This window comes from Agrilus planipennis, unplaced genomic scaffold, assembly GCF_000699045.2.
Source record: "Agrilus planipennis isolate EAB-ADULT unplaced genomic scaffold, Apla_2.0 scaffold53, whole genome shotgun sequence".
Lineage (NCBI taxonomy): Eukaryota > Metazoa > Arthropoda > Insecta > Coleoptera > Buprestidae > Agrilus > Agrilus planipennis.
Window position 1 is genome coordinate 1,574,807 of NW_020438880.1, and position 25,549 is coordinate 1,600,355.

General features: G+C 30.5%; 5 protein-coding genes across 10 annotated transcripts in view; 2 read left to right on the forward strand and 3 right to left on the reverse strand.

Annotated features, from left to right (window-relative positions):
- Positions 1–4,794, forward strand: part of LOC108733105 (eIF-2-alpha kinase activator GCN1) — a 38,017-nt gene extending 33,223 nt beyond the window's left edge. Inside the window, exons 31-37 of the mRNA XM_025981492.1 lie at positions 10–230; positions 640–993; positions 1,430–1,623; positions 2,206–2,417; positions 2,812–3,065; positions 3,810–4,031; positions 4,454–4,794. Of these exons, the coding sequence (XP_025837277.1) occupies positions 10–230; positions 640–993; positions 1,430–1,623; positions 2,206–2,417; positions 2,812–3,065; positions 3,810–4,031; positions 4,454–4,582 (1,586 nt within the window). The 3' untranslated portion in view covers positions 4,583–4,794. The remainder of the gene's footprint in view (positions 1–9; positions 231–639; positions 994–1,429; positions 1,624–2,205; positions 2,418–2,811; positions 3,066–3,809; positions 4,032–4,453) is intronic.
- Positions 4,795–4,954: 160 nt separating this feature from the next.
- On the reverse strand, positions 4,955–8,954 carry LOC108733120 (pre-mRNA-processing factor 19). The gene is made up of 8 exons (XM_018464169.2): positions 8,738–8,954; positions 8,397–8,546; positions 8,077–8,345; positions 7,800–7,994; positions 7,463–7,664; positions 6,714–7,034; positions 5,768–5,972; positions 4,955–5,569 (listed from the first exon to the last, which is right to left on the reverse strand). Exons 1-8 carry the CDS (start codon positions 8,754–8,756, stop codon positions 5,425–5,427), a joined length of 1,506 nt encoding a protein of 501 aa, XP_018319671.1. The 5' UTR covers positions 8,757–8,954; the 3' UTR covers positions 4,955–5,424.
- Positions 8,955–9,541: 587 nt separating this feature from the next.
- LOC108733122 (rRNA methyltransferase 3, mitochondrial) lies at positions 9,542–13,368 on the reverse strand. Of its 3 annotated transcripts, none has more exons than XM_018464172.2 (5): positions 13,299–13,368; positions 11,400–11,867; positions 11,093–11,340; positions 10,855–11,010; positions 9,542–10,064 (listed from the first exon to the last, which is right to left on the reverse strand). In XM_018464172.2, the coding sequence occupies exons 2-5, from the start codon at positions 11,795–11,797 to the stop codon at positions 9,589–9,591; spliced, it is 1,278 nt and encodes a 425-aa protein (XP_018319674.1). In that variant the 5' UTR covers positions 11,798–11,867; positions 13,299–13,368; the 3' UTR covers positions 9,542–9,588. The 3 variants fall into 3 exon arrangements, with proteins under 3 accessions (XP_018319674.1, XP_018319673.1, XP_018319672.1); XM_018464171.2 differs by lacking the exon at positions 13,299–13,368 and adding an exon at positions 11,951–12,023; XM_018464170.2 differs by lacking the exon at positions 13,299–13,368 and adding an exon at positions 11,946–12,019.
- LOC108733124 (calcium release-activated calcium channel protein 1) lies at positions 12,846–20,528 on the forward strand. Of its 4 annotated transcripts, none has more exons than XM_025981514.1 (3): positions 12,846–13,047; positions 15,247–15,386; positions 18,910–20,528. In XM_025981514.1, the coding sequence occupies exons 2-3, from the start codon at positions 15,264–15,266 to the stop codon at positions 19,570–19,572; spliced, it is 786 nt and encodes a 261-aa protein (XP_025837299.1). In that variant the 5' UTR covers positions 12,846–13,047; positions 15,247–15,263; the 3' UTR covers positions 19,573–20,528. The 4 variants fall into 4 exon arrangements, with proteins under 4 accessions (XP_025837299.1, XP_025837298.1, XP_025837297.1 ...); XM_025981513.1 differs by lacking the exon at positions 12,846–13,047 and adding an exon at positions 13,830–14,083; XM_025981512.1 differs by lacking the exon at positions 12,846–13,047 and adding an exon at positions 13,831–14,086.
- Positions 20,529–22,579: 2,051 nt separating this feature from the next.
- Positions 22,580–25,537, reverse strand: LOC108733123 (MORN repeat-containing protein 3-like). Its single transcript, XM_018464174.2, has 3 exons — positions 25,237–25,537; positions 24,651–25,171; positions 22,580–23,271 (listed from the first exon to the last, which is right to left on the reverse strand). The coding sequence occupies exons 1-3, from the start codon at positions 25,376–25,378 to the stop codon at positions 23,131–23,133; spliced, it is 804 nt and encodes a 267-aa protein (XP_018319676.1). The 5' UTR covers positions 25,379–25,537; the 3' UTR covers positions 22,580–23,130.
- Positions 25,538–25,549: the final 12 nt, after the last annotated feature.

Sequence of the window (25,549 nt, forward strand, 5' to 3'; positions counted from 1 at the left end):
ACGAAACAGGAATAAGAACGGTTGTGGATACTTTATTAGAAAACACCCGTACTGATAATACTGATCAACGACGAGCAGCTGCGGCGCTCTTGTGTGCTTTCTGTGCAAATTCCCGAGCGCAATATATCGCCCATGTTCCACAGTTATTGCGTGGTCTTATACACTTGTGTACTGATAATGACAAGGACGTTCTGCAGATGGCGTGGGAAGCACTAAATGCAATCACTAAGGTAGGATATATCACATCAATTATTGTGTTTAATAAGGAAAATAATGGAATAGTTAATGATTTAACGATGTTCCTTATAAAAGTTTATATAATAAAGTTGATTAACAATAAGGACAACTCAGTTTTTCACCTCAAAAGAGTATTCATTTATTCATTCATAAAGACGATTTCTGAAGGTAAAATAATTGCAAAGAGAGGGGAATGTATCTAAACGTAATACGTTTAATAATTTAGTATCACTCTAAATATCAGAAACGCCAAAACGCGACACTAAGAATGGTTTAGGTACATTGAATGTGTATTATTTCATGATAGCTGTTAAATTGTTTATTAAATACAATAAAATGATTTTGTTATTAATTTTGTAAATTGCTCCCAGAATAATAAATTTCATTGATTTTAATTATTAGAATCTGGAACCAAAGCAGCAGGCAGCTTACGTTTCGGATGTTCGCCAAGCCGTCCGGTATGCGTTGTCAGATATAAAAGGAATCGGTACAGATTTGTTACTACCTGGCTTTTGCTTACCAAAAGGAATCGCCCCTATTTTGCCAATTTTCCGTGAAGCCATTTTGAACGGCGATGGCGACGAAAAAGAACAAGCAGCCCAAGGATTAGGTGAAGTTATCCGGTTAACTAGTGCTGCTGCTCTACAACCGAGTGTGGTAGCAATTACTGGACCCCTCATTAGGATTCTTGGCGATCGATTTAGCTCAAATGTAAAATCGGCCGTTTTGGAGACGTTAGCCACTCTTTTGGCAAAGGTAAACTTTTTAATAATATATAAGGGTTTCTTTAATGAATTATACAACAAAGCGAGTATTTTTTTAAAATTAATAGTTTTAACAAATCAACAACTAAATATGACACATTCATACTGTATTATATTTAGGTAAGTTGTATATTAGATTGGTGTATTAATTCTTCAAGAAAGTTTATTTTATAAACTTGTATGAGTACTTTCTTTTGCTAAAGACAATAGTTAACTGTGTCTTTTTTATTATTCACTTAGAATTAGTACATTTAGATTATTTAACCATCCATTGTCAATTAGTTGTAGCACTTTACAATTTTATACTTTTCTGAGAATTTTATAAATAGTTAAATAGATGTTATGTTTAATTTACTTAAAGGGTTACTATACTCAGTTTCTAAGTTATTACTATTAAGATTAATTCTATTTCAAAACTATAACTTTAGGTTGGAATAATGCTGAAACAATTTCTTCCACAACTTCAAACAACCTTCATTAAAGCACTAAACGACCCAAATAGAACTGTGAGACTGAAGGCGGCACAAGCGCTTAGCTATTTGATTGTAATCCATCAAAGGCCTGATCCCTTGTTTACTGAATTGCACAACACTATAAAAAACACAGACGATTCATCAGTTCGGTAAGAAGGAACCATGTACTTAAGTTTAAGAATATACGCAGGCGCGGATACAGCCGGGACATTGGGTGAAATTGCCCCCCCCCCACATCTACGTAATTTTTTAGGCAGCTCTATCTACTCGTATCTCGTTAGCAAAATGAGTGCGTTTACAATTGGCATCAGCGGAAAGGTCGTTTTCATCTTTCGAAAAATTCATAGTGACCAGGAGTAATAGAATAGATTACTTTGGACTTCAGATTTTTAGATTTGAGTTAGTTAAATTTTTGCTTTGAAATTCGTTGTTGCCTATTATTATCACTTTTTGTACATTTATTTTATACTTATTAAATTTAGTTTACAGTCAAACAGAACATTATTTAAATGTTTAAATTTTGTATCCGCGCCTGAATATACGTCATGCAAATTTATTATATTTATTTATTTATTTGAGAAATTTACATGAACGTGATGAGGGGGTTTTGGCCCACTCACCGCCTCAGAATTAGCACAGAATATACACATACTTAATACTAATAATACAGTACTTTTAGGGATTATAAATTTTTTGATTAAATTCACAATTAATGTTTTTTTATTATTCAGAGAAACCACCCTTCATGCTTTGAGAGGAATTATAAGCCCTGCAGGAGACAAAATGTCCGAACCCGTCAGGAAACAAATTCATTCGACACTTATTAGTTTACTAAACCATCCTGAAGAGGTGACAAGAAACGTTGCTGCTGGTTGTTTAGGTGCCCTTTGCAAATGGTTACCACCACCTCAACTAGACACAACAATAACTGAACATATTTTAAGTAAGTTTTACTGAAACTTATGGTATTTAGGTAATTGTTTTGAAAATAAGCCAAAATTTTCCAAATTTATCACCTAAAAAGATTGTTTAGATGTAGGACTTCTGATAAAAATAGCCATAAGTGATAATTGTTTAATAATTTAAAATAAGAAAGGTGGGGATTTATTTACAACGCTAAAGCTGCATTAAGTCTTTTGATATCCTTCTGGAGAAATCTTGGCTTTCTAACACACTCAAACATATTTTTACCAATAATAAGAGTAACTAAGTTACTTAAGATCTTTCATTGTTATATTACATAAAAACATTCAGTTAATTCTTTATTTAATTTGTCTTTGAAAAAAAGTAAAAATTAAATAATAACTGAAAATTGATTTGTCTTTGTTAATTCTTAGATGATGATACTTCAGCTGACTGGACTTTAAGACAAGGAAGAGGGGCAGCCCTTTCTGTGGTTCTTAAAGAATCTCCTGCTCTTTTATGGGACGAACAATATCAGCTAAGACTAACAAAAACTATCTTGAGTCAACTTTCAAGTGACAGAGTTCCTATCACCCAGACAGCAATCCGATCCTGTGGTTATCTATTAGAGTACGTTTTACTCAATAATGAGCCACTACCCGTAGCTCTATTGACACCCTTTGTTAAGGTAAGAGATTTTAAAGTAGTACACATATTTTTTTTATTCTCTGATTTCGAGTTATATAGGGTGAACGGAAATAAGTACAGAGCTTTAAAGCGTGTTAGCTAGATGGAATAAGCAATCGCATGGTGAATATAACAGCGTCGTTAGGCGACAATAAAACAATAAAAACGCCGGTCAACACACACACATAAGCACACTACAAAAATTGTTTAAAAGTGGAACTGTGTGCTAAAAAGACGTCATACAAAATTATTTCTGATTCGCCAAAAAGTATCAGGCATTTAGCAAATTTCATTTGTAACGTACTTTACACGTTCCTGTACATCGGTAGGGTGGTGCACTGAAGTGTGATACACGCGCTGTTTCATACAACTCCATACAAAGAAGTCACCATAATGCGTCTAATGAAGCATTTTTTCGCCGAAACCACTGACATAAATCTATTCGAGGCTAAAAATTAGTTTGCTGTAAGGCTGCGCTCACTGTAAATTATCGAGATGCAACAACTGGTTTTTTAAAATTCGCCACCCTATCGATATTTTTCTACGTGATTCGCAGAACATTTGCCTTTAAATTTATAAGGTTTTCCTTAGAAACGGAGAAATTTTTGGGGCCTACAAACATTTACACAACTTTCTTGTTTTATAGTGCCTTATAATCTCCTGCAAACTCCGCACTTATTTTAGTTACACCTTGTATATATTATTGTAAAATATGGGTTAATTTCCAAAATTTTTACCTTACTAGACTATGAACAATAATAGTAACGACGTGAAGCAATTATTGGCGAAAATTTGTATTCATTTGGCAAGAAGGGTGCCGCCTGAAAAAATGGTCCCGGAACTTCTGAAACTATTGTTACCCGCATTAGTTAACGGAACTAAAGAAAAGAACGTATTTGTCAAAGCAAATTCAGAAATAGCACTTATTGCGGTTCTTCGATTAAAAGAAGACGATGAAACACATCAGGTAAGTGTACCGTATTTGTTTACATCTGTATTTTAACAAGCAGATTTTAAATTGCTACATGAATAAAAGTTTACATCAAAATAATGTTATCGAAATATATTATAGCAAACAGATTTGAAATTGCTATATGAATGGGTGTTTACGTATAAATTATGTTATCAAAAATTTAAGGTATACTGAAATTCTAATCTTCGCTGATGACATTAACATATACTTTCTGAAATTAATCTGATAAGACAGCGCTCTAAAATATTGTTTCACACAGAGACATCTTCAGAAACGTCTGATGTGAATCTGTGGAGTGAAACAATATTGTAAAGCTGTTTAGTTTGCTTCACTCAAAAGTCATTATGGAAATTAACTTTTATCGATTAAAGGCCAAAAATTAACTGTCTTAATAATTTTTATACTTTTTTTCAAAGAAATATTTGAATGTACTTGACGTTGGGGCCCGAGAATCATTATCTGATGTAATAAGTAAAGTGCTTAGAAAAATTATGCACCATGCAGAAGGAAAAGAAGAAGAATTAGATGACACATTACTAACTTGATCATTTCAGCCATATATATTTAGGAGTAAGTTAATAATGTCCGTAAATAATAAATGTGATTTTTGTAAATTTCTGTCATTTGTTGTTAATTATTATCATGATATATCAAAACTTACATTTAATCGATACCTTTACTTGAATTATCTTATTACCTTTCATTCTTTTTTACAAGTATTCAAAAAGGCTGAAATATATACTGAAAGTAAAACTAATATTTTTATTATTCACACATGTTTACACAACTTTGTCAGGTTCAATCCTTTATGAAACACAAGAATAAATCCTAACTGTTCTGTTCATTTATTTCATCTCCTTTATTTCTAAATATATATTAACTAATTTAACTAAATCTTTAACTTTAAATTCTTCATATTAATTGAAAAATTTTAATTGTTTTTTTTATTGTAGATTTTGCTTATTAATACAGTAACAGGAATGTTAAGTAGGGTTGATTGTACATATCAAATGCTTTATATTGCCAGTGAGTTTTTAATTAGCTTGCTTCTTAATTATCTACTAAATTGATCCGGTCATTATTTAAATTATGTGAACATTACAAGGAAATTTATTATTTTCCTATTTGAATCGGTCCTCTCCTTTCAACGTATTGTTTTTATTTTCAAACTTTACATATTTTTAAAAAGTAATAATTTAAACTAGATATTAAACAAACTAAATTGTTTATTGTACAAAACTCGACGCACTAAACATTTAGGTTTATCCAATAACTTAACTAATTCTCAAAATATCCATACATTCACAAAAACAGTTTGTTATTTCACTTCCTATAGAGACTAATTTAAGTTTAATAATGATAAACAATCAATGTGACTGAATTGAAACTATTGAAGACCGTAGATTTTCAGCGTTCTATCCATTGACGTAGACGCTATGAAATGAGCGTGTTTGCCGAATCTAACTCCCGTTGCAGCCGCTGTATGATCGTTAAATACCTTTAATTCTTGCCATTGCTTACAGAGATAAATTCTGAAATTTAAACAGAAATAGGAAATACAGTAATACAATATAAACAAAGCATATAAATTGAAAAACCAATGGTTATAGCTTTTATCGATTGTATAACACAATTAATAAAAGAGTACATTTTTAAACTAATTTTAAAGAATACAGTTTTAAAATAACTTTCCTAAAAATTGCTATACTTATGTTAATTTTTTCTCTTACCTTATATCACTTCCCGCGATTGCTAGGTATGTACCACTTTGGTCAAAACATAAATCTTTAATTTGATAACCTTCTTCCAATTGTAACGTCTTAAAATTTTTCAATTTTCGTAAATCCCACAGTTTCACACATGCATCGTCGGCTGCCGTTGCCAAATAATACCCATTTTCGGAAAACGATATGCTTGTAATAGCGCCAGAATGACCTAGAAAATTAAAGAATTTTAATTCAATGTGTAGAAGACAGATATTTAATTTTTTTTAAAACTTGCATTGTAAAATATTAAAGTTTATAAAACATTTACATATTTTTTATGTTTATTGATATTTAAAATGTACTTAATTACTCTTTTCACATTTAATATTTTTCAATCTTTATTTAGTAAACAGAAACAATATATGTACAAATAAAAACAGTATGGTATAATAATCAGTTGCTACCTAAATGGTATCACCACATTGAAAAAATTGTAAACAAAACAATAATGTAAATAGTAAGAAACCACTGACAATTAAAAATAAAATCCTTGAAGGGTTACCAATTACAAATAAACCCTCGAATTATAAACATTTACGGCAACACTCAAGTGCTTCAATTTTATTGCGATTCCCGTTACGCGCTATTCTTACTTAACTTTGCTTAATAAGTCGTCTACTGCTTGAGAAAAAAGGGAGTATACAAAAAGGGAAAAAAAATAATACGGTGAACAAGTTAAACAAAAATATGTAAAAGTCTTCAATATAACTGCTCAATTGTCATTATCATTAAATTTTACATTTTATGAACCGTTGTACATTAAGCATATCTTACTATCTTGTACTATTTTTCATAGTGCATATTTCGTTGTATTTTTGCATAATAGTACAAAATAGCGATATTTTTTTTACAAACGAAAATAGTTAAAGTTTTTAAAAGCTCTTGCAGATATTAAAATTAAGACTCAAACCTGTGAAGTTCGCAACGTTGCTTTGCTCCTTCAAATCCCAAATTTTTACTTGAGAATCAGCAGTGCCAGTACCAAAAATTAATCCATCAGGATGGAACTGAGCCGTCGTAAGTGCTACGTTTGCTTGATCTGCAACTTTTGTTAATAATCGACCGGTTCTAATGTCAGAAAATGCCCAATGTTGATCTTCGGATGTCGATAAAATATAATCACCAGTTGGATGAAGAGAAAGGCCTGTTACTGGTCCATCATGACCCCGAAGAAGTAATGTTGTCTGAGACGTAGGCACATTCCAAATACGAATTGTTGTGTCAGGAGATGCTAAAATATCAATAACGTTAAAGTAGCGTAATATACCTACGAATTAAGAATTATTTTTCAAAACAATTACTCAAAAATCGAACGATAGCCCATATTTTTAATGGTTCGAAATGTTTCTAAAAAAACCTATCCAGTACAGGTATAGCTTATAATAGAACTTGGTTTTAACATCGATTATAATAAAAACAATAATGTAACGTTAATTTTTAATAGATCCACAAATCTACCATTCAAACTACCGCTAAAAATCTCGGTTAAAAACGACAAATTGTTCAGTTTGTATTATAAATTCATAGCATGTAAACTATTTTTAATAATAATACTTGGTTAATACATCAAAATATTATTAGTCCCTCAAGTGACGCTATAACCAAGTTCTATTATTCACTTATAAAAGAACCTTGTATTTTAAATTAAAAGTACTTTACCTGTTATAACTAAATCTTCATCAGGATGATATATTACACGACTAACTTTCTTAGTGTGTCCTTTCAAAATTGCAATAACCTGTTCTGTATCTTTATTAAACACTGTAGCATTTCTATCATTTCCTCCAGTTAAAATTTTGCTTGTATCTGATGCATGAATATCAAGAGCCAAAATCCCAGGGATACTTGCAGAATGCAGCCCCTAAAAATTTTACACCATCTATCCAATTTTTCATTTTATATTAACATAAACAGTTATATGAAATTGGTAATGTTGACAATTTAATTATAACTTAGAGAGTACAAAATATTTTAAGAATATTAAATATAAACTCACCGGATGAGATGCAACTGTTCTAAATGATTTTAAATCATCTTGAGAGGTAAGTTCCTCTGGCACTGTTCTTCCTCGTTTTTTTCTCTCTTGTGTTAAAACAGTTGCCTTGTCTTGCAATTTTTGAATAACTTCTGCACTCATACCAGCTTGTTCTGTTGGTTGATTTGCTACACCAGCAGCTTCTGCAGCAACAGCCTAGAAACAAATTATAAAGTAAATGTAAATATCTCACCAGAGTACAATTTATTAAACAATATGTAAAAATATAAATATTTACAGGCTGAGGAACTTGAGTAATTCCTGCTTGTGGTTTAAGAGTAGCCAAAGCTTCTCTAGCAGCAGTAACTTCTTTATTAAGCCTTGCAATAACTCTACAGGCTGCATCATGTTGATAAAGTGCATGACTAAGTTCTTGTCTAGCTGTTTGAAGCTGTTGTCTTTGTGTAAAACTGTATAGCATAACTGCATCCCATTCATCTTGTAACAGTTTCAACGTTGCAGGAATACTAGTAGCACTTGGAGGTTTAGGTTTAACAATAGGTGGTGCTAAAAAACAATATTGTATAGATGAGGTAATTATCTAGTATATAGTCTTACTTTTGATTTCAATTAATTCATCAGTGCTTAATTCTTTTCCACTAATGGGGTCTATACCATTTTCCAGTATATATTTTTCAATTATTCTCTTTTCAAAAATCGCTCCGGACGAAGGAGAAACGACTGGATGTTCTGGCACTTCGTTAGAAACTGCAAACAATTAATTTTATTAAACATATAGGTTATAGCCGGTATCTATACCGTCATTTGATTATAGTAATCAGTTACATGACAGGAAAATATAATATTACAAAAAGAAAAAGACGAAACTTCCTTAAGCATATAAGGCGAAATGAAATAAATTATATTTTATTTACGACAAATAATATTTCTGAACTTACTTGCACATATAAGCGCCATTTTCACAAATGTAAACGAAGGCACATAGACAAACCACGGCAACTACAAAGGATAACGCTAATGGGACAACGGAAGAACTCTGAATTTAGTTATGTCATATATATGTCAAAATATTCTGTCTCAGTTGCAGTCGTAACAGGCTTTTAATAACAATTTCCAATATTGTTGAACGCACTGTTTCAATTTAAACCAGGTAAGTACAGTAAAATAATGTCATGGTTTTAATTTAATTTAAGAATATAATACTTACCTAACTATATGGTATTAATTATAAACACTTCTATAGAGGGCGCGCATGCAAATAACTTCGACTATAGAGAAGATATTTATTATTACTTTAAATGAAGGTTATGCAAATAGATATACAAACATACAAAGGGTAACATTTGTATATCTATAATCTATGATCCAAACTATCTTACGTAAATTTTCTTTATCAGCAAAAAAACTTAACTCCCCTTCCTCACTAAAAAACTCATCAAACATTAATGTGTTTACCCTCGTGTACGTTGTGCTTATTATAAAATAAAAAGAAATAAAAAAATTATTTGGCAGAATTTAATTTATTTACATTATGATTTTTTTATTGTTAAGATAAATTTTTATGCACAATAAATAAAAGTTGAAGCTGCAGTTATTTTTTCTTATTTCTTTACTAAACTTTGGTTTTTCAGTTCGTTTAAAAAATTCATCAGTTTGTTCTTGTATATTTTTCAATCTAAGACACCCCAGAAAATTTCATTTCAGAAATTAAATTTAAATTCGAAAAAAAACATAAATACAAATCAATAAACAATATTCTAACTCAATTTATTGATTTTTTATGTCATATTTAAACAACAAGCTTTTCTAATTTACTAAAATCATCTGTTTTACATTCAAATTGCTTCAAAATTTCAAAAGCTATAACAGACAAAGCTGAACCTGTGTTCAAACTTTCTACATCATTTTTTAAAGGTATATTAAGCCGAACTCCTTTATACTTAACAGCAGCCTTAAATGATTCCTCACTTATACCTTCAGTTTCACCCCCTATTACAAGAACTAATGGATTCATTTTTGAAAAATCTAAATTATAATAAGGCAGCAACGGAATAGATTGAATTATTTCTTTTAATTCATCGGCTTTATTTACTTTTCCAAAATGTTCTGCTTCTGTAACTATATGATTATCTGCAATTAATAAATGAGAGCTGCTGTCTAAAATTTTTGTAATACTAGGCCAATCCATTTTCGAGTGTATTTGAAGTTTAAAGTGTGCTCCCATGGAACTTCTTAGAACTTTTGTCTCCCACAGATCAACACATCCTTAAATATAAATTCTTTAATCCTTAAATATAATTCAGTTAAAACAAAACAATAGACAAAGTAAAAACTTGACACTGATAAATGAATAAATAGACTCATCTTGCATACCATTAAATTTTTTTTGCGAAATGAGGTCACGTGTTTCGCCACTTCACATTATCAGAAGTGGGCGAAACATGTGTCCCCCAATGAAAAATTTTAGTTATAACCACAGTAAGTCTCCTTTTTTATTTATTGATTAATAGACGATTTTTTAATAATTAAATGATAAGTATCCCTGTTAAACTTCAAAACAAAGAAATNATGATAAAACAGCTTTTATTATTCTGTTTTAAAAATTTGTTCGTATGGTAAAAGGTTAATTAAAATTTGTACCTATTCTTCACTCATAAAATTTTTTGTTAGGTACCTAATTTCTTTAAACGCGTGGGAGTCGGAAAAGTGGACCATTGCAGTTCATTTCACTCCTGTTCGGTTTTTGGTGCAGTTATTCAAATGAATATTGTTAACTTTAAAACACATGCATGTTCAATTTACATATTATGTATTTCGTAAATGAATCGGTGAGGTCTGTAAAAAGTGGTGTCCTGATACTTTTTTCTTTGTTTGACTAAAGACGTGCACAAGTTTAAAATATTAAACACAATAATATTAACAATTATCATCGTCTGTAATTATTACAGTTTATAATTTCTTTTAAATTAAAAAAAAATCGTCTGGGTAACTACAGATAGAGGTTTTTCCAATTGGTAGATATGAACACTAATATAAAAGTTTATGAACATTATACCTTTAGTTAATATAACTTTTTCTGCACCTACTCCAGCTGCTATTCTTAAAGTGGCCCCTAAATTACCAGGTTCTCTTATATTATCGCAAATAATTGTCAGTGGTAAAGAGTTTGAGGGAGAATTGTATTCATCCACTTTTGGCAGCTTAATAATCCCTAAAATAAAAATGTAAGTAGTATTTATAGTTGTAGTAAGTATTTTTAATCAAAATCAGTGATTCCTAATAATAAAACATACCCATAATTCCTGGAGTGGTAACTAAATCAGACCACATCTGCATTTCTCTATAGGGCACCTTTAGAATTTTTACTCCAAATTTTGGTAAATATTTTTTTATACATTCTACATCTTTTGTTCTACTAAAAAGTAGATATTTAAGTGAGCAGTTAGCTTTCAGAGCTTCCACTATCATTCTCTTGCCTTCTAAAAGAGATAGACCTTCTTTTTTCTTGTGCTTGTGTGATTTGACTGTGGTCAAAATAGAGCTAAAATTGGATTTTTCTTGGTTATTATTTGATATTAAACCTATTTAATAAAAAATTACCTTACTTGAGGATCATTATTTTTTGCTTTGCTATAAATAAAATTGCCTTCAGCATCAATTGAAGTACTCAACATATCTGTTGTAGTTGTCTCTTTTATCACTTGTTTGGGTCTATTAATTTTCTTTTTCTGTTTATTTTGTGAGTTTAAGTTTAATGTGTCTTCACTATGATCTTTTTTACTATCTTCTCGGTTGGAAAATGAAAATTTTGTTGGCTTTTCTATTTCTATTTGTTTACTTTTTATGACTTCTTGTAACTCAATTTCGGCATATTCATCTGCTGAATAGACTCGTCGTGGAGTCCTATGTTGCCAACGCGGATAAAATCGTATTTGGAAACCTCTTTTGAATACATCCGTTGTTAATTTAGTGAAAACTTTTCGGTAAACTAAATCCATTCTATTTCGAGTTTTCAGATCCTTCTTTTACTTTTTGATTGTATATACTTTCATCATAGACTATGATAATCTGTAAGATTTAAATTGTTTTATTAATAATTTTAATAAAAAAAGGAAGAAAACAATAAAATGTTGGATTGAAATTAACCTAACTTTTTAAGAACATATCCTTTTAACTGTTTTGATCATTTTTGACCATAGATAATATTTTTGACCGGCTGACAACGTGGCTAAGAGTACATTTTCGTAAAGTTTCAAAGATAATCATAAAATTAATGTTCCATTGTAAAAAGAGCATAAGAAGAGTGAAAATGAAAAAAAAGGAACATATCCAAAAGAATCATTCATAAATTAAATAGCGTTAAAAAATGAGGAGAAGACCCTTTCGTTGTTAAATACCGTGTTTTCTTACAAATAGAGGTAGAAAAATGAATTGTTTGTTGTACGAACCTTTAGACAAGATAGGTGGTAAAATTGTTTCAAATTAACACTTCACCTGTGGTTAACACTATTTTACTACCATTCTTTCGATTTCTCAAAGATATAATTAAAAGTAAATTAAAAAGATTAATCGAATTTATTTTTACTTGATGGAAATTCGTATTAAAAAACAAAAAATTTACTCATCAAACTTTACACGTTTTTCGCCATTTTGTGGCTTCTTCGAAAGTTACAAATTAACAAAGTGGTGAAACACGTGTAAAGTGTAAAAATAAATTTATGGAAATTACAAGTTTATTGTTTTTAAATTGTTTAATATTTGTCTTATAAAAATTGTGATTTTTTAATAAAAATTCTTAACTAAAAACCGCCAATTTTAGTATTTTCCAGTNAACAATCTTGAAATATTGGAAAAAACTCATGATTCAAATGATAAAACAGCTTTTATTATTCTGTTTTAAAAATTTGTTCGTATGGTAAAAGGTTAATTAAAATTTGTACCTATTCTTCACTCATAAAATTTTTTGTTAGGTACCTAATTTCTTTAAACGCGTGGGAGTCGGAAAAGTGGACCATTGCAGTTCATTTCACTCCTGTTCGGTTTTTGGTGCAGTTATTCAAATGAATATTGTTAACTTTAAAACACATGCATGTTCAATTTACATATTATGTATTTCGTAAATGAATCGGTGAGGTCTGTAAAAAGTGGTGTCCTGATACTTTTTTCTTTGTTTGACTAAAGACGTGCACAAGTTTAAAATATTAAACACAATAATATTAACAATTATCATCATTCATCAGTTTAGTGGGTATGTAAAAGTTAAATAAGTTTAATAAATATAATATTTAAATAAAAATCATAAAGTACCCATTTAAAATAACTATATCAAACATATTGCTACTTTTACTTACAATGTAACAGTTAATTAATTCGTAATTAATAAACAAATTGACGGTACTTCAATAACGCTGTTGTACATGTATGTACAAATGTATACACATAATAAATGTATTTTATCGCAAACATTCAACTTTCTCGTTCATACTGGTTCATACCTACCTTTCGCACCTAGACAGGTATTCCTATACAGGTATTAGTGGTCATTTTTCCTACTGAACATTCCTAATTTTTGAGTAATATTAATTTGTAAAACTACAGAATTTTATTAACTGAATTGTTAAGGTTTTGTTTTTTTAAATTTACACTACAGTAGGTAACGAATATTATTAATAAGTAAAACTACAGAATTTTATTAACTGAATTGTTAAGGTTTTGTTTTTTTAAATTTACACTACAGTAGGTAACGAATATTATTAATAAGTGTTTAATAGGCACAATATGTTATATTTATTTGTTTTCTTTATGTGTTTATGTTAAAATTTCGCGAGAAGATAAAAATGTACCAAAATTAAAATTGAAATTATAAATGATTACTGTTGAGATGAGACTAACTAGTGATTACAGATCATTTTAATGATTCTATTGTATTATTATTGAGTAATTGTAGTATACTAAAAATGTAACACAATTTACCGTTATGTATTCTGATGGTTACAAATTCTTAAGTGCAGATGGCACTAAAAGCAAAATGATTTTAATGTGATGTTATGAATATTATGTATGTTAAGAATGATACCTTAAAACGTCAAAACAAGTGGTTCCAAAGATCAAACGGTATCGGGTACGGTAATTAGACGTGGTGCATAATCGAGTTATTATTATCCAAATATTACCTAATTTTGTATACAACAGACGATCAAATAAACGTACAGTGTGTCCAGGTGCAACTGCCAGTGGCTGTTATTGTTGTATGGCGTATTTGCACGTTAAAAGTAACAGAAAATGTGGTAATAACTTTTAATTAGAATAGTATGTAGTAATGATAAATGCAGTATGAAAGTAACATTAATGTGAACTTTAAGAACACGTATAACACGTACTAAAAATTATGTACACAATTTTTGTACATACGCATGGTTGTAAAAGTAATTATGACTTAACTAATATTACATTTATTTATAAATATTAGTATACTTGTATGTGTCAGTAAATAGATTCTGTGTTATATTTGATTTAAAGCGCACATACTAAAAAAATTAAATAGGTATGTAACTATAATTCACGATCAGATTAGTGCTTAAATTGCGTTAAGCATTGTAACTAGTAGTACTGAGTAAAGAGAAAAGCTTTAATTGAATTAAATTTAAAATTATATTGGTTGAATATAGGGCTATGTAAGTAATTGAGTTCATTTTTCTTTTTTATTTCAAGTTCCTTTTATCTGTTGCTAAAAAATGAGAATTGGTTACAAACTACAGTAAATTAAATGAAAACAAACATTCCAAAATAATTATATATACAATGATAATTAATTGCTTTATTGGAGCATCAAGCTTATTGTAGGTTTTATAAGTAATTCTGTCTGAAATCATTATTCCTAATTACTTCTTGAAGAACGATCTGCATTAGCCAAATTTAATTATCTATTTGTTAATAAGTGTTTTTGTCTGTTTTAATTTTATTATATTTTACTTTATGTACACCAGTTGATTGATTGATTGGTTTATAATCTATAATGCTGTTTTGTTATGGAAAGGAAACGTCAACATCGCAAAAAAGTTTATGTAATAATAAATTGGTTTATTAGGAGCACCCAGCATATCATTATGTTTCTCTTTAAAACTATGGTAATTTGCCTGTCAGTTGATTTGAATTATAGTCTATATGTGTAGATTTTAACTATTTTGTCCAATTGTGCTTTCATTATACATCCTTGAATTGTTACGCTTGTTTTACTGGAAACTATTGTTTGTATTATTAAAGTCACTCAGGAACCGTATAAATTTTAATTACTATTTATATGTATACATACATTTCTGTGTGGTATCTATTAACTAATTTGTTGTAAGACAAAAATGATGTGATGTGAGTTTAAAAATATTTAGTTAGTAACTACATTGTTATAAGTTCTAATTATTATAATACTAATATGTTTTGTTTTACTTAGGTACACACTAGAGGCCAATGTCTGTGTGGTCAACCAGTAGTTTAGGTTTAGCATCAAACAAGAATACTGGAAAGGGCAATCTCACATGTGATAGTACATGGCAATTGCTTCACCGACCACACGGCAACAAATATTCTAAGGTAATTTAAAAATACTTTCTTTAGTACCTATAAAACTTCTGATTATAAATATTACCTGACTGAAAAAAAAAACTTTCTTGCAATAACTGCACAAATTACTGTTTCTTTGCTGCTTTATTTCTAACCGGGACAATACAATGGAGGTAAGGAAATTTTTGTAGTTTGTAGTTACTTGTTAGGTAATGTCTAAAACATTTTGTACAATACAAAGTGAGAATGTTTTGGTTTATAAGGAACAAATAAATAAGTAATAAGGAGGGACATGTTTATAACGATATTCCACATAAAAACTAACACTTTAAGATTAAAGAGGTAGGGACATATTTCTGGATATATTTCACATAAATGGTAAAAGTATTAAATATTAAAGAGGTAAGGACATGTTTCTGAAGAATTACACTTAAAAGTAAAAGTTTTATATATTAAAGAGGTAGAGACATGCTTCTGGAGATATTCCACATAAAACTAAAAATTTCAGAAACTAAAGAAGTTGGAAAATGCTTTTGGATATGTTTTCCACTTAAAAACAAAAATATGTACACTTTGAACTAATTGTAATAAACTTACTTAATTGTAAGTGGCTATTTTCGAGAATATGTCGCAATACACAAAAAAAATTAACAAATTTGCTAGAACTGTATTCATGTTTCATCAAATTTGGACAATTTTTGCGTTTTTTATCTCTTCCAAAGGAATAAATGTGTAAATGAGTGCAGTTTTTTTTATAAACATTTCATGTTAAACTAGACAAAATTTCACTCGGTTTATTTTTTTTAATCTGAAATTGAAAAATGCGAAATATAGGTATATTTAAATTAATTGTATTTATATTTCAAATGTCTGAAGTTTTGTTTGGGGCGACCATTTTCGTGCAGTATATTCATTGCCACTGCAATAAAACAACAACTTTGTTGTTGCAAGAATACCATCTGACATTTATTTTTAGCGTTTATTGCAATATTTACTGATGTTAAACGTGCAATCTATTGTTTGTGTATTTTTATGTAATACTTAAAAATTAAAATTACTATACATAATAACTCAAAATAATTTAGAATATACTACTGATGGATTAATTTTGTCGGAAGAAATTTAATTATTCAGTTGCGCTCAATTACAAATTTATATACCAAATGTCAGATTTAAATAGTTCAACACAATAAGGATTTATGTTATTCGATTAATAAATTTGTCAGTTTGTACACATACATTAGCTGCTCAAATGATAATGATTTAAATGATTCAATCAATCAAAAATACCTACCTATTTATGTATGATGTGTTGATGAGAGTTAATAAGTTTGAAATTGCAATCTACTTCAAGCGATTTCGATAAATTGCTGACCAAGACTAACGTTCTTTATTAAGTGATAATATTTCGTTTTCTAAGTGGGCGATTTTTTGGAGATTAGAAGAATATTCAAAATTGAAATAAATATAATTCTATTTGTAACATACAAAAGAAAAATTGCTGTAATTACATAATTTTATTAATGATGTCTTTCACATACGTATCATCTGAAATAAACGAATAATAAAGAATAAACAATCAAGTGCGATTATCTCCGAAAATAGTGTCTAATAATATAATTTCGTTGTCTGTAGGTCCGTCTATATGTTTATAAATTCATATGCTGCACCTTTATATTTATTATACCAAACGTAAGAAACCACAATAGTGTTACATTTTTTTTAACGAAAAAAAAGATTATCAAAACAGTTGTTGATAATACATAATTTGTTTAACAATCTATGTTTAACATTTTCAGTTAGGAAATAATCATACAAGCAATTTTAAATTCTAAACGGCATTGTAACATCAAACGGAATATTTGCAATTTCGTTTGTGTCTGCTCTTTATTCGTTCTTATCTTGCACCTGGTTTTCTATAATTTCAAACTTGTATATAAATATATAAGTGAAGTTTTGCACGTAGGTAGTTTTTACTTTTTTGCTTTACGATGTCTCATATACTGAGTTTATAGAGATTAAAGAATTTAAACAACTTTTTTATCGTTTACCTCAGCGTGTGGGATATTGTTAGAAAGCTATTCAAAGATAAATTACAGGCTTCATTTGCCACTTTTCATTTTGAAGTATTAAACTTTAAAGTTGCTTTTTTCTTCGAATATCACTATCAACTGTAGGGATAGACATAGAGAGGCAAAAGATTAGTATGCGCCTAGATTTGCAGATGATATAGCAGTATTAGTATCTAGCAAGGAGGAGTTAGAGATAGCTTTAAATAAAATTGAAGCGGTATTGACAAAACAGTATTGTATGAAAATAAATAAAAGTAAAACCAAAATACTGGTATGCAAGGGAAGAAAAAGTAGGGAAAGGGCGAATATAAAAATAGGAGATGAAAGATTAGAAGAAGTGACTGATTTTAGGTATCTAGGAAGTCAGATAAGTCAGGACGGAAGGAGTTGTAGGGATATAAAGCAAGGGATAGCGCAGGGTCGAGTCACCTTCAATAAAAAGAAGTCACTTCTATGCTCGCCAACGGTTAATTTAGAAATTCGAAAAAGGTTGTCAAAGGTGTATGTTTGGAGCGCGGCGCTGTACGGGTGCAAAACATAGATGATGGGCGGGGCGGAAAATAAAAGGTTAGAAGCGTTCGAAATGTGGTGTTACAGGCTAATGATGAGGAGACCGTGGATAGAGAAGGTTAGAAATGAAGAGGTATTAGAAAAAATAGGAGAGACGCTATGGAAGTCAATAAGAAATAGGCGAGTAAGGTTGGTAAGACACCTTCTCAGGCATGAAGGTCTAGTCAGAGACATATTAGAGGCAGAAACAGGAGTTAAGAGAAGTAGATATAGACCTATATTAGATTACTGTTCACAAATAGTTAAGGATATGGGATGTTCTAGTTTTAGGGAAATGCGAAGATTAGCTTAGGATAGGAACGAGTCGAGGTGCGTGTCCAATCAGTCTTAGGACTGACGACCTTATGATGATCATCACTATAGTGGAATTTATTGACCACTTTGAGTCAACGTATTCGCAATAAACTAGCTAATTACCGTGACTTGGTCCGCATGGTTTATTTCGAAACAGAACCTTACAGCACCAGGTCGCTCGTGCAAATTATGCCGTCGCTTACTTTACGATGAGGCAGAAGTACAAAGAATTTTCTTTCTCTCCAACACACTGCATTACACCCGGAGTAGTGAACACGCATAGTTGCGACAGTGGATGCCTTTAACAACGCCGTTATGCATGCATGAAAACTTTAGTCATTTGATATTAAACAGGAATATCGTCAAAATTTTTATTAGATATAAGGGCCAAGCGTTAAAGGAGTAAAACTAAAAGAAATTGATTAAAATCTAGCTATTATTTTATTTGTACATGTAGATACTAACGATAGATTGAAGAGATCTAGGCGACTAGTACAGAATTTTTTTAATGCGTATCTAATACTCCTGTTTGTATTATTATACCTATTTGATTAACTTATTTTTTCGAAGCTGTTAATTGTAGTTATTTATTAACTTTTATTTTGATTTTGTAACAGAGACGGAGTATGAGCCAAATGGGCGACGAACTGCACACACCACGTTACTTGTCATGGCGCAAATTACAATTAAGCAGAGCAAAGCTGAAGGCATCGAGCAAAACATCAGCTTTGCTCTCCGGCTTTGCGATGGTCGCTATGGTGGAAGTACAGCTCCAAACGCCCACCACTATTCCCTCTGCTATGCTGGTAGCTTTTGCTGTAATCACGACTCTTCTTGTGGCTGTACACATGCTAGCTTTAATGATAAGCACATGTATCTTGCCCAACATCGAGGCAATTTGTAGTCTCGACGCCATCAATTTGGTGGAGGAATCGCCACACGAAAAACTTCACTGGTACATAGAGACCGCGTGGGCTTTTTCGACATTGTTAGGTCTGTTGTTATTTTTGGCGGAGATTGCGATTTTGTGTTGGGTGAAATTCTTTGATATCAATCAAACGGCTGCATGGTCAGCCAGTATAGTACTTGTTCCTGTTTTGTTTGTCTTTTTGGCGTTCGCGGTGCATTTCTATAGATCTTTAGTTTCGCACAAGTATGAGATGACAGTGTCAGGTATTAGGGAACTAGAACTTTTGAAGGAACAGATTGAACAGGGCGATGCTGAACGAACTAGGAATAACGGTGTAGGTGATCTGATATCGGGTGTGCATATTGTTTGAAAAGAAAAACGATATTTTTTCGTAAAAATGAAACCAAAGTACAAATTTGAGGATATACAATTTTTCGAAATTTTCACTTGTATCACTCTAAAAAAGGAAAAAACGACTAAGGTAGTAGAAAATGTTTGTTCCAATAAATTAACCAACAAATTTTTGTCGGGGTAGATTGGAAATCTTCCAAATATACCCAGCCATTCGTATTACTAGCTGGTGTTTCCCAGGGAGGTCCTACCAACTGAAACTCCTCTACCTGAAGCCTTTATAGACCGTTTGCTTAGGCCCTTTTCAGCCAATAAAAAGATGTAATTTGAGCCGCTCAATAACAAGAATCTGACCATACGGCTAGTAGCGACCATGTTTATCCTTTAGGGTAGCTGGTGCGTTTATGCAATATATGTGAAATATAATAAGACATTTACTTAAAAGTAGTTTATTAAAGAATGACTACATAAATCGAAAAATAAACTTGACAAGTTACTAATGTAGTATGTGCTTGTTGAGTTTTGCTACCTAAAGAAGACTTTTTATTATTTTTAATAGATTTTTTGAGAATATATTTCAACGAAATATGACAAGTCTCTTCATTAAAATTGTATCTAATTATGGCAGGTTTTTACAGGAGAAAAATCGATATTTTTCACAAATAGTTTGAACTATTGTTTCTAAATTATAATTCAATGGCAATAATCTGTTAAAGGTCGTTCTGAATATTTGTTTCATTTGAATAAAAAGTTCAAATATCTCCAAAATCTAATAAAAATTCTCTTTCATCTTCTAAATATTTGGATGAGAAAACGTTTCTGAGGTATTGAGAAATTGTAATCAGTTACCGATATTACTTGCGCATGTTTGATCCTAAATTGTTTGAGTTGATATGCAAACACCACTTTGTCTAGGTTTCCAAACATTTTTGTAACTATATACAAGTTCTTCCCCCCTATCAGTTACCGTGAGCTCAAAACTGTTCGCACCATTGCTTCTAGTGATCAAAATTCACTTTTGTGAACACTTTCTTTGTGTTAGAAATTGTTTGAAAAATTAAATTTGAAGGAATTGTTTGTAAATAGGTATGCAACACATCTTACATTTCAGCATAAGAATTGCTGATACTAACTATGTAATACTACTTTGCCCTGTGCTGACAGCACTCATAATTTCTTTTATATATAATATTGCAAATTTAAAAATGTATCCAAAAAGTCAATGGCAGCGTTATATTCGTCCAATTTTAAATTGTTTGAAGCCAATTGAGGGTTCCCTGATGTCATTAAAACAAATCACTTGCTGACAATATCAACAAATCCCGCAGTTGTCAATAACGAGGGTGGATAATGTAACTATTGTGCAAACAAGTTGTCTATTGTTTTAATATAACGAACAGTTGTATGCATGTTGCTCGTGTCAGACGTATCTAGTACATTTCTTAAGGTATAGCAAAAATTATAAATACCCTCAACAAGGATTTTTTGTCACTTAAATAAATGTATTGGTCTATAAGACATCATGTAATTTTGTTTAAGTAAAGTTTTCTGTTTTCTAAAAACGGATTTTAACTTTAAACAAAAATAGTCTTCGTTTACTGGTATTACGTTTAGTAGCACCTAAGAGAAACATGGCTGCCGTATGCGTGGACCAATCAGAGCGATGCTAGTCTATGGCCTTGGTATTAAGTGACTACAGATGGTACATATATTAAGCAGATTAAAGATTAACCATGGCAACCGCTTTTATTTTATCTACTGTAAGGCAAGTAGAAAAATAACTCGCTTATGTTTTTAATCAATGTATGAAACTTGTATATGAATTGAAAAGAAATTTAATCTTGAATAGTTTTTGTTAATTATTTTTTAAACTGTTTATAGTCAAAGAATTTTCTGTTATTTATTTACTTTCCGATTAATGCAGTAATTAAATTTATTGGTTAATACAAATTTGTTGCCTAGTTTATATGGAGTACGCATTTTCTACTAAACTAATTACGATCGACTACCACGTTCTCAGTTTACCTAGCTACTGTATTTGTTGCAGTTAATATACTTACTTGGCTAGTTTGTAAATTAGCTGGATATTGGATTAAATACAAACTGTCCAAATGTTACTTTGTGAGCATTATCATTGGCATGTATTTCCTTTCGTAAGTGTTGTCTTCTCCTATCGCAACCTTATGATCCTAAGCATAGCCGTCAATTTGTATCCTTTCCAGCTAGATTACAAATTCACCAAGTAAACATATAACAGTACCACATACATAGATTGTGGCTATCGAAAAATATTAACAATTAAATTACCAAATAAACTTCAAATTTTAACGTTAACATAAATATTTTTAGATTAAATTTTCACCGCCACTTTTTTAATTAAAATTCTGCTTTCGTTGTTACACTAAATTCCTCTGTAATTTGTATTTTGGTTTTAATATAATTCCCACTCTGAATAATTCCATCGTTGTGATCAAATCGAAGTTCTGATAATGCTCTGCGAACTGCGGTTATTACTGAAAATATTTTGAAATTGTGATACTTACGGTAAAGTATACGCATACATTTTATCGATGGTATTTTTTTTTATTTACATACCATCATGTAGGTATACATGTATTTTTTATATGGTAATTTTTTTTATGAAAATTTTAATACGGTGTATTTTTTTTAAGTGCAATAATTACTTATTATAATAAATTAACAGTAAGTATGTCAAAATTTTTATTATTAAAGAGATATTTTCGTTTAGATGCTATTTATCATTATTTTTTTATTAATGTAACTTCTGAAAGAATATCGATTGTTTTTTTAAATTAAACCATTTTTGTTGAAAATTTTTTTGTTTGTTTAAAAGTATGGTAGCTTTGGTCATAAATACAAATTTCTTATACCTATTTATGCGCCTTTGATTTTGTTTATTTAAAATATACAATTTTCGGTTATTAGGTCATTCTCTCATAATAAAAAACAATCGTCAAATTGTCTTTACAATTTTATTTAACTAAAACCAAGTGTTTTTNCGATTATTACGACAAGCATGTTTAAATTGAGAGAATAATTGTTTTTAGATAACAAAAAATTTTGAAGTGTTTGAAGAATCTTCTTAATAAGACTTCAAAAATAGTAAATTTTTATACAGAACTCAAAAAATGTGGTTAAAAAAACGGGTGATCCAAACTACCTTTGTAATAAAATTCGTTTTTAGGTATCTTCTACCTTTATCTTACGTGCTATATTATTTTATTTATCGTTATTATAATAGATATTAACATATCCAATCTAACAGTTAAAGGACAATGTTTATATAGGTAAGATTATAATATACAATTGGTTATTTATGGGAGTATCTTGAAAAATTTATACTAATAAATAAAAAAAGTAGACGTTATAAATGAATCTGTGATCATAAACCTTATTGTAAATTATGTAACTGTAGGTAATTATTTGTGAGTCTGCAATTATGGCAATATTTTTTTTATGACGGAGAAAATACACAATAAAATTTCTTTAGAGTGATATTTATTTTAATTTATACTAATTCTCAAATTGTATATTTATCTAACTAGTTTACAGTGCGTTATGATGCCGCTGTTTCTTTTCTCATTACCGTCGATTTAGAAGAATGTGTAAATGATGATATAGAACAAGGTTCGTCAGCATTTTCCAACGCTTCTGCTTCTCTTTTATTACAGACACCATCAATATCTTGAAGTTGGTGCTAAAAAACGGACATTTATTTAATTATTACAATATCATTTAAGACGAGTGATATATAATTTGTATAAGGAGCAACACGCAGTTACAAAATTTGAAAAATTGGAACCGCAACATGGTGAAGTTAAAAATAAGGGATGGAATAAGACAAGGATGTACATTGACACCGCTACATTTTCTACTACATAGCGAAGGTGCGATTAATAGTAAAGACGGATTGCAACAGGGGTGAACTCAACTTATACACTTTCTAGTTGGTGTATTCCTACGTGTGTGTTTTCGCATGGTGCAATTGATGTTATTAAAAGCAGGACAGCTTTAGGAACAGAGATATGTACATATATATATATATATACAGATAAAAAAATTAGACTTCCTAGGAAGGAGGCAGACGAAAATGTTAGTGCTATTGAAATTCGGCATCTTTTACTCCCACAGTTCTGGGGAAAAACTCGCAGAATCGAAGTATGAAGTGGCAGAAGTGCGGCGGTGGAGCCGTGGTTAAGGCAAAGACTGCATGAAAAGTAGGACAGTTTATGCTACCTACTATTGTAAACTTCTTGGTTTGAGTTCAAATTGCCTACCGATCAAAAAAACGAGGCATTCCCATTTGAAGTTAACTGCTTCTTCATGACAACATCAGACTCCACGCTGTGGCAATAACAAAAATTGGCCGATATTTTGGGTTGTACTAGAACAATCGTCGATGAAGCTTTTGGGAGGTAACTCACTTCACGACAAACAAGGGGGTTCAACAGTTTGTGTATACATGTAGTATATATATATATATATATGGGTGCAAAGTGGTTGGTAGGCGCGACGAGAAAAAGTTGGAAGCGTTTCAGATGTGGTGTTACAGGAGGATAATGGAAATACTGTGTATAGAAAAACAAAGGGCTCTATGAAAGTCAAAAAGGAGAAAGAAAAATAGGAGGAGGAGAAACATACTAAAAACAGAAATAGAGGTAAGTAAATTAAATTACTATTCGCAAATATTTAATCACGTGGGATGTTGTAGTTTTTTGGAAAATTCGAAGACTGACTTAGAATAGGAAGACTGACAATCCCATGATAATGGTTATATTTCACAGTCAATGTCGCAAAACATTTACATAAATTGTGACTAATATATTTAGTCAATTCTTGTGTACTTCAGAGTTTGTTAATAGAAAGTTAGTTTTTAATTGACTACCAAATTTTAAATATTCTCATATTTGCGACAAAATTTTTGAGGAGGGGAATCATTGTTCCTAACTTCCCCCCCCTTTTTTTTTGTAATGGTATCTATTGTGGATTTATTGGTTTAGAATTTTAAGCGATATAGGAAAATTTGTATTTTAACATTACCGGCCGTACCGATGATTTCATAAAAGTTATGCTTACCGGAGGAATAGGGTAAGGTGAAGGAATGACTGCGCTCTGTCTAAAGTAGATGTCAATCATTACACTGAAAATGCATATGTCTTCTCTCCAAACTCCTTCTTGCATTTGGCCACTGTCTAGGTGAAAATATCTACCTTTACCATGTTTTAAGTCATTAGCCCACTGTCCTTCATATCTGTTACCGTAACTTTTACCTCTAGGCTCAATAGGCGGTTCTATAAACATACCAAACCCGTGTCGTCCTCCTCTTCTCCAGTCACCATAATAGTAAGAAGCATCGGCATACCACATCTCACCTTCACCATGCTTTTTGCTATTTTTAAAATAACCAATATAATACGAGCCATCAGGGTAGTGTTCTTCGCCAAACCCACCGTACAATCCTCTTCTCCAGTCTCCACGATATTTAAGTATAAATATTTTTTCTAATGGTACAGCCAAAATACCGAATCCATGACGATAATTTTCTGCCCAGTCTCCTTCATACAGTTGTTTGGTCCTACTTAGGTAAACTCCTTTACCTGTTAATATTTTTTAATATACGTAGAAAAGAAAATAAACGCAATTTGTACAGTAAGTACATTACCATCTTTCAGGTTGTTTTTCCATTCACCCTTATATTTATCTTTACCAATACTATATATAGAATGGCGTAAACCATTCTTTTCGGACAATTTTTCGAGTTCCTTTGACCGAGATTTAAGTAATTCTGTTTTTTTAAAAGGCATTCTGAAGTTGATACCTTTGTATTACATCGATTAGTTAAAATCGATACATTATTGTGTAAAACTTTCACTTTAGAAGAGTTAAATTTTTTTTACATCCATTACAGTATTCACATTTATTATCAAAAAATAAAAAATACTTAATCATTATTATTTGGCGCTAAAATTTAAATT